The sequence below is a fragment of the Sparus aurata genome, chromosome 12, assembly GCF_900880675.1.
Source record: "Sparus aurata chromosome 12, fSpaAur1.1, whole genome shotgun sequence".
NCBI lineage: Eukaryota > Metazoa > Chordata > Actinopteri > Spariformes > Sparidae > Sparus > Sparus aurata.
Genome location: NC_044198.1, coordinates 21,796,989 through 21,810,294, shown reverse-complemented (window position 1 = coordinate 21,810,294; position 13,306 = coordinate 21,796,989). Strand labels below are relative to the sequence as shown.

Below are 13,306 nucleotides of genomic sequence, written 5' to 3'. Positions count from 1 at the left end.
TGACAAGGAAAAGATGAAACCTGCTGTTGTGCTCTAAACAAGATCTTTTTTTCATTGTGATATTTCTGCAGCAAATACTTATTATCAAATAATCTGCCAGTTATTTCCATAACGAATCCTTTCATCAGAAAGTTGTGAAAAGTCTTGTATTTATTCAGAACTCAAAGTGACACCTGTGATTTGCTTCTTGTCCAATCAATTATCCAAACCCCCAAAACTCATAAAAAACTTCGAAGATTAGGAGAAAATCCTTAAATCTAGAAAATGGTCAACAAATGTTTGACATCTTTGCTCAAATTGATTATCAGAAAAGTCCTTTGATGGACTTGGCAGCTCGTGAATTATCACGTTGAAGTGCACTTTGTGGGGACCTGCTCTTCACTGATGCTCTTCAAATGTACTCTACATTTCAGGTATAAAATATTGAACTTTTCACTCCACTTGATTTCTCTGACAGCTCCAATTCAAACAGCTTCCACCTTAAAGTACTTAATACTGACATGCTATCAATATGCAATTATGGTGCATTCAAGTGCATGTTACACATAAATCCAGCTTTTACTATATAGATTTTCCCTTTGGTACCACTTCTTCTCCTCCGGTGAAGGACCTGGAGACTTCCTCCTCCTCCTCCTCTGGTCATCAGGCTCTTTCCACCACTCGGAAGCAATTAAGTGAGAAGTCGCGTCCATCAGTGACGTTGACGCACAATCTCTGAGCAAACAGTGAGGAGCGCTTATAATTACAGGCTGCTGATGATAATTTGCCTTCATCACTTTCTCATCCCGCCGCTGCTACTTTTAAAAACGGGGCGCATGACGCACAGCTGGATCAGGAGGAGCATTTAACTTTCAGCTTCCGTCACCGGCAGAGAAACTTCAGCGCGTCTGCAGCTGCTGCCTCCTCTTGCCTTCTCAGCCCACAGCGATTAAAAAAAACCCGAGCATGGTGGAGATTTTTTAAGCTTAAATCGAGCTGATTAACTGCGAGGACTGTTTTAAAAAAAAAAAAAAAAAAAAAGATCTGACATTCTCCCTCTGGTAACATGGGCGGAGTGTGCCTGTGCGCGTCGTGGACTTGGAGACCAGTGTGGCCAGTGTTCATCATGCTGGCGACGATCCCCTGCATGTTGGACTGCTCGGAGAGTCCTGCAGCAGTGGTGGGAAAGATGTACCCCCGAGGAAACCACTGGGCTGTAGGTAAGAGAGAGTTCACTGTCTAACAGGGTCAGCTGAAATAGTACATCATTTTAAACTGTGTGAAGGTGATATTGTGTGTTTGCAACACGTCTGGATAAAACATTAAGATCTTCTTTGTGTCAGAAAACATTTAGATACAATGATAAATGTGTGCTCACTTAACATAACAATAATAATAATGTCATCTTTATTAGACAAATATGTTTTTATCAGCATTTATTTTGAAAGGTTCACAGAAGGATGATGATGATGATGATGATGATAATGATAATAATATGATTGTGCTTGACCCTGAATTGAATTTAACCCTTAAAGATAAAAAAAAATGGGGTAATATTAGATGATATGCATCAGATTCTTTTCACCGATATTGACGATAACCGTGATTTTTAAAATTGAAATGTTGATATCATGTCGATCATACATATATGCAGGCTTTTGCAGTAACATAATACTTTATATTAAATGTTTTTACATTATTAGGATGCATGAAAGGTAACTTGATCAGATAGTTACAGAAAAAAAGATGTAATTGGATTACAAGAAAATAAAAAATTCAAATTAAAGAATCTTATTGATATTTCTTTTCACTAGTCTTCAGAAGCATATTTTTGGTGTTGAGGTAATTCAAAAGTGACAGTAACTAATCAATTATCATTACTTAACTTTTTTAGCAGGTAGTTATTAACTGTATCGAAATACATTTTATACGTATTTAAAGTAATCCTCTTCATCCTGCATATATGATAATATCGTGTAAATAAAACATCACCTCGAAAATCATTTGTGTTTCTTTCTGTTCTTAATTTGTCATCAGTTATGCAGCCAAATGCTGGCTGCCATAAAAAAGGAAGAATGATGTTGTGTAACTGTTTTTGTGCAGTTGTTGTTACTTTTCACCTTCCAACACTCTGTTTTGAGTCATTTGTCACAAGAGACAAAAAATAAAAGATGAATTTGAATTAGAGTTCTTTTTTGTTTTCAGATTTTCTAGACATAACACGATAATATCATTACTGTAAATCTTTTGGGCTGTGATATTTGTGAAAATCTGATATCATGACAGCCTCTATTTCAGACCAGCTGGGCTTCCATATTATCACAGTTTTTATTTAATCTCAAAGAGGCTTATTCCAAAATAACAAATGCATCCTGGTTTGTCGAACCTTTCAGGTCATTTGATGGGCAAGAAGAGCATCGAGAGCCTGCAGGAGACAGGAAACAGTGACTACCTCATGCCTTCAGCATCAGCTGGGGTCACAGTCATGGAGCGGTATGACGGCCTGATGGGGCTCTGATGCAGCCGAAGAACCAAAAACAGAAGATGCCACAAACCGCAGACAGGCTGCTTCGACTGCGCAGCGGCTGGAGAGAAGAGGACAGAGACAAATATCTCAGAGAGGTCAGTTAGTGGACTTGTACCTTTAACGTAATCTTCTAATCAGCTGTTTAAAATGTTACAGTGACACGTGTTTCTTTACTTCATAGATGTCCGAGCTGCTTTTTCTGGCTTTGAAGCTGCAAGACAAAGGCTCCACCTGAGCTCCACATCGACGCAACATGTGCCCTGTAATCACATCACTCACCCTGTATATTATTTTTCTGCTGTAAGAATACCCTGGAAACCCGAGAGAAGTTTATTTTATCAGTAAATTCAAATTTCTAATTTGCGTGACATAGTTATGAGCTGAGAATCCTGAATAAATTTAACGTTGTGATAACTGCATTGTTTTTTTGTGTAATTGTGTTTTGCCAGCCGCGGGTGATTTTTTTATATTTACTGTTTTTGTTTTAAAATATGCAATGCAAATACATTTCATTTTACCTGGACACTGGGTTGGATCGAGGCACATGCATTGGGCCTCCTTGCCACTAGGGGGAGAAAAGAGCATCAACTGCCATTCATTGAATAATTTTAAACACACTTTTTAAGATATTGAAATCTAAAAGAATCCCTTATCTTAAACTTAATGTCAAGGTTGATATATATATTCATTTATTCACTTTTTTTATAATAGTAATTCCCTGCTACATAAGCGCCACCAAGTGGCATCAACCCTAAACTGTTATTTGATTAGATTTTTACAGACAAAGGTAACACATTTAAATACAACATATACACATCACATTAAAAAAGTTGTCTTTCCTTTAAATATATGAAAGAAAAAGTAAATTAGAATAGCCTGCGCTAACGTGACGGCTATATGACATGATCTATACGTCCGAATCGTGACCTGACGGCCGGCATAAACTTGTAAGCTAAAGGAAACAGAGAGATTTTGACTCCTCAGTTGCTGATTTAAAAGCAGCATTAGTGGAATACTGAAATGGCCTGAACTCAAATATATTTACCGAGAGGCATGGGGGCGACGCGGGCCCTGACAGATCTGATGAACTCAGTGTAGAAGAGAAGTCGCAGGCAGCGGGCGGTGCCACTTCTAGCAAGAAAGTAAAAAGATGTTACCAGGCTAGCTACAGCTGTTATACGAGAGGTGACTCTTAAAATGTTCTTGTTGGTGTTATTTGGGAAATTTGGTTTGGTATGTAAACATTTGCCACGTTACATATACTTTCATAAAAAATAATAATGTCCAACCAATTGTATAAATACTGAAATATAAATAAAAAAGCTAAAATATATAGCTAACTAAATAAGCAATAACAATAATTAACATGCAGCATTGAAGTCATTTTGTTTGTTTAACAAATACCAACATTTGCATGCCGAGGGGCCCCAAACAAACATCCTGCCCACTGTCATCTTCCCATTTTATCTGGCCCTGCCTGTTCTGTAACTATGAATATTAATGATTAATAATAAGTCATGAATTGATTAAAGGTTGTTAATAACATAACCGAGTAAAATGTATTAAGATACAATTAAAGTTGCGTGCAAATACATTGAGTAGTATCTTGTTACAAATTTAAAATACTTGCCTATCAGATATATCAAAATAAAAGACAAAATACTGGTATTTAATTAAGTTTAATTAAAGAATACAAGAAAATACTCTATACAAACTGATATTAATACATTTTCTAGTCATTTATAGCCTCAATGTGTGTTGGATTTTAATAGCATCAGAAACATTATTTGATGTTTCTAGTTTATGATTCAAGTAACTTTTTGTTTAGTTTTTCTGTTCTTTCAACCCCTCATGTGGCTTATTCACATTTTGAATCGAACATAGATCAACTCAGGCATTTACCATTAATCGATTGTTAAGGAAGCAAAACTGCTTTGAATTTGAACCCCTAACAGTAACCAGTTCATGCCACCAGATGGGGCACAGCGTTCATTATGAGAGGAGTCTGTTTCCCTGTTTCATTATGAGTAACCTAACAATAAGGTGAAGCATGAGGAGGTTGAAAACACACCACCAAAAGCAGTTTGTAGTCAATTCAGTGTGCTTCCGAGCAAATAAACACAATGAGGACACAATCAGGACTATTTAGGACAGTAGGATGGATGATGATGGAGGCCATTATTAGCTGCACACAATAGGAAATGCTAATTGAAACAATTTGGTTACATCGTTTTTTCTTTAAAGCCGTTGCAAAGTTTTCTCCTCTGTCCTCTTTTCCCCCCATTTGTCACGGCTGATTGGTGAACAATGGAGGTACAAGCCACTTTCACCCCGTCATTATGGGTCTAATCCCAGGAGCGAATGGGATAAAGTTTACCGGAGCTAATGAGGAGGAAATAAGTGGGCTGACAAACTCATTCTGTGAAAACCATGAGGGAGGAAGTCTGTGAGTGTAAGCTGCCTCTTGATAACACTCTATTGTTGTTTTAAATGTTAAAGAGGTATGAAACTTGATACCATAGACATCCCAAATAATATTTACTGAATGATCTGTGGCTCTATTTCACTTTTGTAAAAGTCACTTTCAGGCTCACGCTTTATAAGTAAAAAAAAATAAAAATAAAAATAAAAAATTTAAAGTTAATTAAACCTAAATTAACAGTATTTTTACTGTTATCAAACATGAAATGTTTTATAAAACATTTATTAAGCTATTGTTAAAGGTTTATAAACAGACGTTACAAACTTTATAATGGCCATTCACATAACGTTTACAGATAAACACTGTATTTATCAACCATTTATAGAGTATTTAATGAAGCATAAAGGTCTAAAAAGTAATTAATTGTTACGTTTTTTACTTAAAGAAAATGTTTTTTTCCAAACTTGATAGTCATGTTTATGGTTTCCACCACTAGGGGGGGCTGTATTATATATATTCCACCAGTGAGTGGGTGCTGAGCCGTCATGTACATCCACTGTGTGGCATAATTAAAGGTCAATTACACCAATTTCACACATTAAAGTCTATTCACGGGTCTTGGGGTGCACTGCTGTTTAAGTCAAACAATGTGAAACAGGTAGTTGCATTGTGGGAAATGTAGGCGGCTGTGTTGGTTTTGTTCATTTATTTATTAACTGTCCAAAACGAGTCAAACAGTGTTTTAGAGGAGTGCAACATTAGACTAGAGGACTGCTATTCAAAACCTGACAACTACGTTACCCACAATCCAATTTAGCCACTGAGTGACATCACTGGAGGTAATCTATCAGATTACATGCAGCGTCCTCCGCAGCCACAAAAATGCTCTATACTATTTTTTTTCACATATGCAGACGTACTCCCGAGTTCTTCCCTTCAGCTTGTAAATTCGGTGGAGTTGCCCTTTAATGAGGCGTTAACGTGATGTACACACACTGTACACACACTGTACACACACTGTACACACATTCATTATTTTATTCTCCTCATTCTGGAAGACCAGGGCTGCCAAATAGGTTTACTTTGGCCAGACCAGATGTTTCAAGTGAAAAAAAACAATATTTATAAGTAAGTGAGTCAACTATTATATGAATCACTGTTTTGTTGTGTTTTTTCGAGGTAAAATGATCTTGAAACATGCAGGACAGTTAATTATCATGTTTATAGAGCAGCAGAGAGACACAGAAAACAGAGACTACAGAAGGCCTGAAAAATAATCAGGGAACTTAATTTTCCTGATGTTATTTTCTCTCACATATTTCTAAAGTCACAAACACAGGAGAGAAAAAAAATGAGATCTCATATCAGATTCTTTTTTTTTTTCTTTTAGTTGCCTCTTTGGGCTTCGGTACTATTTTTTCATGTCTTAGCGCGATATGTGTTTGCGTTTGGCTCTTTAAGGGAAAAAAGTATGGACGTTAAACTTATCTGATGAACTGTCTCTGAAAACTTCACCAGGTTCTGTTTTGTTGATGGTTTTTTTAACATAAAATGTTTGTTGTTTATAGGAAATATTCACATTTGTTTAAATGTTTAAAAACCAGCAGAGGAGGAATGGATCAGAATGAGTGCGACCGGCCGGCAGAAAAACACTTCGACCAAAACAGGAAATTTGGGATCTGGAGGTACGGAAGCCCCGAGAGGTGAGTGGAAATAATGAAAAAGGACCTTTAAAAATGTTCCTTTTTTCACACATTTCTGAAGTAGAGAAACAAATTAGTTCAGATTTTTTTATTATTATTATAATGACTTGCCTCTCTAGGCTTCCATATTGTGCTTTTTTGCATATTAACACAGAAGGTGTTTGCTTTCTGGTCCTTGGTCCACCATTAAGTTTCAGTTTTGCTCCAGCACCCCTTGTGTTAGACATTTCTGACAAATCTGCATCTCTCATACGTGACAAACTGTCTGAAAACATACGTAACGTGTGTTTCTTTAACATATAAAGTTTATTGTATAGAGAAAATATTCACATTGGGTAAATCTTTCATGACAAAGATCAAAAACCAGCAGAGGAAGAATGGATCAAAAGATGAGTAGAATAAATACTGAAGGGTGATGGACTTTGTTGTGTCGGCAACGTGACGCTGGATGAGAATGAAGTCGGGTTGAAAGAATGTGAAAGTTACCGGAAAAGATAAAGGAGAAGAAGACGATGATCCTCAGACGGCTTTAGTTTCATATTTTACAGGAATTTCACAGTAAGAGTCACAGATTCTCAAAACAGCTCGCTTCACTTTGAGTCCCCTTATAAACAGCATACAAACATTTAATATTCTTTTTATGGTATTTGTCAATAACTTCTCCTGTAAAAACACATTTCATATAATTTTTGTTTTTAATTATCTGATCGTACCTCCTATTGTAGGAGCCCTCTGGAGGAGTTAGTTGTGTTGACAGTTACACTACTCACAACCTCATCGTACCATTCATTAAATGTCTAGATGTTGCTTAAAGCGTTACCCTGATAAGTGGCGAGGATTGTCTCTAGTCCGGGATGCCAACTGTAGATTTCAGTCTTTCAAACATCCAGAATAAAAGTCCCGTCTGCATGAAGAGGAAGTCAGTTTTTTCAAAGGATGCTCTGGTGTCCATGTGTCACCTCCTCTGAGCATCACCACGTCTTCCCGATAGACTGAATATGTTCCTTGGCCTTCATCCTCAGTGAGGCGATACTGGAGTTCCTGGGGTCGGCCGAGCACTGGTACACAGGGGGGCGGGGGGCACATGGAGCCCATGTGGGGCAGGTGAGCGCTGTGTCCCAGCGCAGGAGAGTTGAGGAAGGAGGCCGGCAAGGAAGAGGGCATGGAGGGCGGAGGAGAAGGGGTGTAAGTGCCCGAGAGGCCCTGCGAGCCTGTGATGAAGCCGGGGAGGGACTGCAGGGAGGTGGAGGTGGTGATGGGGGTGGAGAGCCAGGGGTCCAGCTGCAGGCTGGAGCCCAGGGAGCTGGTGGGGGAGCGGCTGAAGGAGAGCAAGGAGGAGCAGGAGGTGTCCTGGAGCTTGATGGAGCTCACCTCCAGCTTCTCTTGCCGACGCCACTTGGCACGCCGGTTCTGGAACCAAACCTGGAGAGGAAGAGGAGGATTTTTAGTTTGAATCAACTTCATACAATTTTATTTATTTTTCCTTGCAGAGGCAGCTGAGTGCAGCAGCTCAGCACAAAGACAGACCCATGATGGACGGATGAAGCAATAAAGAAAAACTAGAGCCTTTTTTAATTAATTATAATATTTAGAAATGTGGAGGATGAAGATTTAGCTATTACACAGAATACTTTGCATTCATTTGCAATCTTTTTAGAAAGAATTAAATAGTATTACAAGCAAAATATTTTAATAATTTGATAAAACTTCCCATTTTGTCAGTTTTTGTCAAGATTTGTCATGTTGAGTCTGAGATAAGAGCAAAATCTAAACACATTTTGTGGTAAAAAAAAAAAAAAAAAGAAATGTCAATCTCTTTCAGAAAATTCTGTGAGAAAAATAAGATAGACTTTTCTTTGACTAACAGAATTTGACAACAATAATCTAAAGAATTAAAGTAACTGTGGACAAAAGTTACTATGTGGAATAAAAACAAGTTACAAGTTAAATACCGTCAGAAATCAGAGCGATGTGACCAGATTAAACTCATATTTTACAAATTGTTTCTATAAATTCTAAATTTTTCTCTTAAATCTGGTTTGATGAGGGAAGATTTACCAAAATTAAACTAAGGAAGGCATTTCTGCTCAGATAATTACACTTTTTTTGTCTTTTGTTGCAGCTATTTATTAAGAATATGACGTGTTTTTTTGGGTGTTTCTGTGAGGACTGAAACGGTCGCCATCACGAACACACGCGCGGTGACTCAGGTGCAGTTTCGGGCGCACACACACCTGGACGCGGACCTCCGGCAGGTTGACCTTCAGCGCCAGCTCCTCTCTGCTGTACACGTCCGGGTAGTGGGACTTCTCGAAGGCTCTCTCCAGCTCGTGAAGCTGGAAGGTGGTGAACGTGGTCCGGTTCCGGCGGTGTTTCTTCTTCGGGTTCTCGTCGTCGGACAGTTTGCCGTCTCGGTCCGGTGAGTCCGGGCAGGCCGACGCGTCCGCGGCGCTGCTGGCGCAACAAACACCTGCGGAGAGAAGGAGTCAGAGTAAGTTACGACCATGTTGAGAAATGTTTCCTTTTGTCTTATTCTGATAAATTCATGTTTAACAACTTTACTTTTCTTCTGTACACTTTTTTTTAAGGATTTCAGCTGTTGAAACACGATGCGTAAAATCCAAAAGAAAATGACGAATAAGTCAAAAAAGATGATTCTCTTGAGAAAGAAGTAAACATTTTATTTATGCCTGTATTATAAGTATCGCAGGGCATGTTTTAAGCTTATCTTTACACTTCATCTGATTGATTTGTTCGTGAAATCTGGAAGGAAACTTACTGTCAAAACTTTCCGAGGACGGACTTTTCTTCATTGGCGTCACAATTACATTCCGCTCTGCTTCTTTGACCAGGACCTTGTCCGTCAGGCTGTAGGAGGCCGCTTTGTGGAAGATGCCGTCCTCTTTAAATCCCAGGATCGCCTCGATGCTGTGGATGGTGGACGGGTTGTCCCCCGGGCTCTGGACGGAGCGTGCGGACGGAGACAGGCGCTCATCCATCATCATCACTTGGGAAGTTGATCCAAGAAGCCACATTTGTCGGTAAAGCCCACCCCCAAAATACAGAAGCTCACAATAAACTTCTTTTAGTCGAGTTAATCGCTTGCTCTCGTGTTTGGGTAAAGTTGGAGGAAAACTTGCGCGCAGGCAGCAGGAGAGAGTCGCTCAGTGGATGTGGCGCATCCCTCAGAAGGGGGCTTTTAAAGTAGCGCCCGCTGCAAGACCCCCTGCCGGTGCGGCACCCCCGCTGCACGTCAGAGAAGGGGGACGTCCTGTTGGATTTGTCCGCCGGGGTTTAAGGGGGGTAACTGTGCGCTCACGCATGCAAGGGCACCAGCGCGCCACCCTCCCTGCATCCACACTAAACTCCTCCCCATCCCCATCTCAAGTGCATCAGTCGGCTCTAAACCGACTTACATAAATCTTAAAACCATCTTTCCACTCCTCCAGATGTCATGTTCATGTCAGTCTGTGTAGAAAGAAGGAAAAAAAAAAGAGAGGAAGATTAGGGCCCACAGATTAAGGTACAACAAAATCATAATTACAAGATTTCTGGTGAGGACACGGATTGCAAGATGACAGCTTAATATTTAATCAAAGCGTCAAGATATTGTTGCCAAAACCAAACAGACATATCGAGCAGAGAAATTGATTTATTGACCTAAAAGAAAGAAAGAAAGAAAGAAAGAAAGAAAGAAAAAAACACCCACATGTTGAATTAAAGAGGCTTTATAGGCTTCATTAGAAATCAATTAGAAATCAATTAGATCATCTTTTAATGAGCCATAAACCAGAGTTAGACCAGGAGGAGCTTCTTTTTTCTTTTAGGCGTTGAGTCAAAGAGGGTAACAAAGCCCAAAGAATAACAAATTTGGGCTATAACCACTTAACCGCAAACAAAGATTGACAGCAGTGTGGTAATCCTGCTTAAGGGGATTACATTATTTTACTCAAAAGAGTTAAAACCCCTAAAACTATTTAGCTTTTCCTAATTACAGGAGGTGACCTTATCCTTTGTTTGGCTGACAGAGGAGGAGGAGGAGGGTCCAGAGGGAGAGAGATGCTAACTGAGCTCGCTTTTAATTAGCCGTGATAAAAAGTTTGTGAGGCGAGCAGAACTTTATTCACACAGCAGAAACTTTTCAAAACACGCTGCCTTGTTTTTTTTCCTGAGCTCGACGATGTTTGCTGGCACACAGACAGATTGTGATTTCTTTCCTGTGGTAAAAAAAGTTTGAGCTGATTTTTTTATTTTTTTTTATTTAAATGTCAACAATGTTCAGGGGAATACTGAGCAGTCATGAGCTCAGTGCTCAGCTGACCGACTGCCTCGGAAGTTGGACACACACCAGCTGAGTGTGAAAACCTCCAGTGGTCACGACACCAGAGAAGAAGTCGTCACTGACACAATACTCCTCACAGGTTTCTTTAACTTGACACAACGTGTGCTGAAGTCACGTCAAACTTCATTTCCAAAATCTGAGATGGAACACGGCACCGATCGGCCTTCGTCCTCTGTGATGATCTGAATCTGAATGTGAGTTTGAAGCTGCAATGGTTTAGTTGGAGTTCGCTGGGAACGACTCTTAACTTGCTGTTCTGTGGAGAGTTTGACGAGGAGGTTGATGCCACTTTTCCATCTGGTACAAAAATGTCTTATAAAGACTTGGCATTAAGGGAAAAAGTCAGCCTGCCTCTATGCAAAAGTAAAAAAAAGTGTAGAAATGTTTTTTTTGGTTCAACAGGCGACAGATGAAACCAGAGCTGGATTTATAATGAATTCTTATAATGTGTTTGTTTTTTGTTTGTTTTCAGTTCTAAGACGATGCACTGCCATCCAAAATAATCATTGACAAGTGTAATCATAATTATTACTTATGCCAGGATTACTTCTACTGGTACAGTGCGTCTATGGTTCTCTTGGGGCCTGAGTATTACAATGTACTGCAGTATTACGATGTACTGCAGTATTACGATGTACTGCAGTATCAGGTGTACTGCAGTATCAGGTGTACTGCAGCTCTGCGTGTGGTTTGTGTTGCCATACATCTACACGTATTTTCACTACTTTGTGCAGAATCAGTGTCTCTCTATTTCATTATTCTTAAATCGTATTAAAAAGTTAAATACAGTGTAAGTTAATTGGTTAATTTAGTTTCTTTGTACAGCAACATTTAGAGACATAAATACAGTCAAAAGTCAGACATTAAGAACATTAAAACTACTTTTTATATGTTGCTATGTCACAGTTGATTGTGATTGTTTCTGTAAAAAAGTCAGTTTTATGAATGTTGTTGTTTCCTGATGTGACGCTCAATTTCTGTCAGTATGTTAGCTAGCTGTTATATATTCCCTGCATCCACTAGCAGATTAAAAGAAAAGTTAATCCAATATGTTAATGAATTTTTATATATTTTTAGAATGGCAGAAAATACGTTTTCAGGGTTAAAACTTGAAAAACGACCCCCCAGTAGGTCTCACCTACATTTAGACCCAGACCAGCTCTCTGCTAATGTAACCACACTCTGTGCTAAGCTGAGCTCACAGTCACCTGGTTTCATATGAGCTCTACAGACGGGTTCATATAGAAGCCTATGAGTGACATCAATCTATTTATCGAAGCCAAAGATTTATGTCACAAAATGTTTAAATATTCGTCCAAAGGTATGTAGTTTTGGCGAAGAAATTTTAATAAGCTTTAAACTAAAAAGGATCTTACTTTGTTTATATGTGGCGGACCCTGCCACTTTTTTAGCTTCAAATAGTGCTCTGGACTGTTTATTCCTCTGGGAACAGCTTGTTTATTGAGTTATGGACGAAATAAATATATCTGAATTGCATTATTACCTCACTAATACTGTAATTATTACAATTTCAATTTCATGTCTAAAACTACATAATGTCCCTTTAAGAGAACTTTAATGTGACACGGTGTATCAGAGCCTTGGAGATTTTCTCCCTGCCGTCCCACATGGAGAGGACGAAGAGCGATAAAGTGGTAATGACAGTAAATAAGTAATTAAATAATGAGTCTCAAGCTAAGCGCTGAACGAGAACTTCCTTTTTCCAGTTTAAAAAAAAAGAAAGATCTGGTGTTGTAAAGCTTCAGTTTGAGAGAGAGAGAGAGAGAGAGAGGGAGAAAGAGGGAGAGAGACAGAAGGAGAGAGGGACAGAGGGGGAGAGAGAGAGATAAAGAGAGAGAGAGAGAGCGGGGCACAGGCTGACAACCTTGGCTCTGCTGATCCTATTAGATGTTAATCTCCAGACTTCATAAATCCACAGCCGTTTAAACTTAGGTTCATGTGAAACTCTAAATGTTGAGGATCCCTCCCTCTCTCCCTCTCTCCCTCTCTCCCTCCCTCCCTCGTTCTGACTAATCATCCCTAACAAGTGTTTGGATAATGCCCAATTAAATTAAGACCTTTTTTCTTTATTCACTGCATTAGCCCTGATTCAGGTAAATGGGATTAATTGTCAGTTAATCTGAATGTTTGATGGTTTGTACGACAGAATTCTTTTCAGTGCGGCTGACCGCATCAGAAGGATTTGAGACGAGAAGTTTAATACATTTAATAAAGATAACACAGTGTTTTCTCCTGAAATTAGGATCAGTGATGGTCTGAATTAATCATAATTGACTTACACGTGGAGATTAGTAGAGACACACGCAGACATA

The 13,306-nt window shown here is 39.0% G+C and overlaps 2 protein-coding genes across 2 annotated transcripts; one reads left to right on the top strand and one right to left on the bottom strand.

Moving 5' to 3' along the window:
* Nucleotides 1–336: 336 nt before the first annotated feature.
* Nucleotides 337–2,925, top strand: grp (gastrin-releasing peptide). The gene is given in 4 exon segments (XM_030435351.1): nt 337–1,199; nt 2,373–2,488; nt 2,491–2,601; nt 2,688–2,925. Coding segments are annotated over 4 exon segments (435 nt in total). The 5' UTR covers nt 337–1,045; the 3' UTR covers nt 2,742–2,925.
* A 3,993-nt stretch (nt 2,926–6,918) lies between these two features.
* rx3 (retinal homeobox gene 3) lies at nt 6,919–9,685 on the bottom strand. The gene is given in 4 exon segments (XM_030435347.1): nt 6,919–7,701; nt 7,703–8,053; nt 8,866–9,101; nt 9,411–9,685. Coding segments are annotated over 4 exon segments (942 nt in total). The 5' UTR covers nt 9,667–9,685; the 3' UTR covers nt 6,919–7,602.
* Between the last annotated feature and the right edge of the window lie 3,621 nt (nt 9,686–13,306).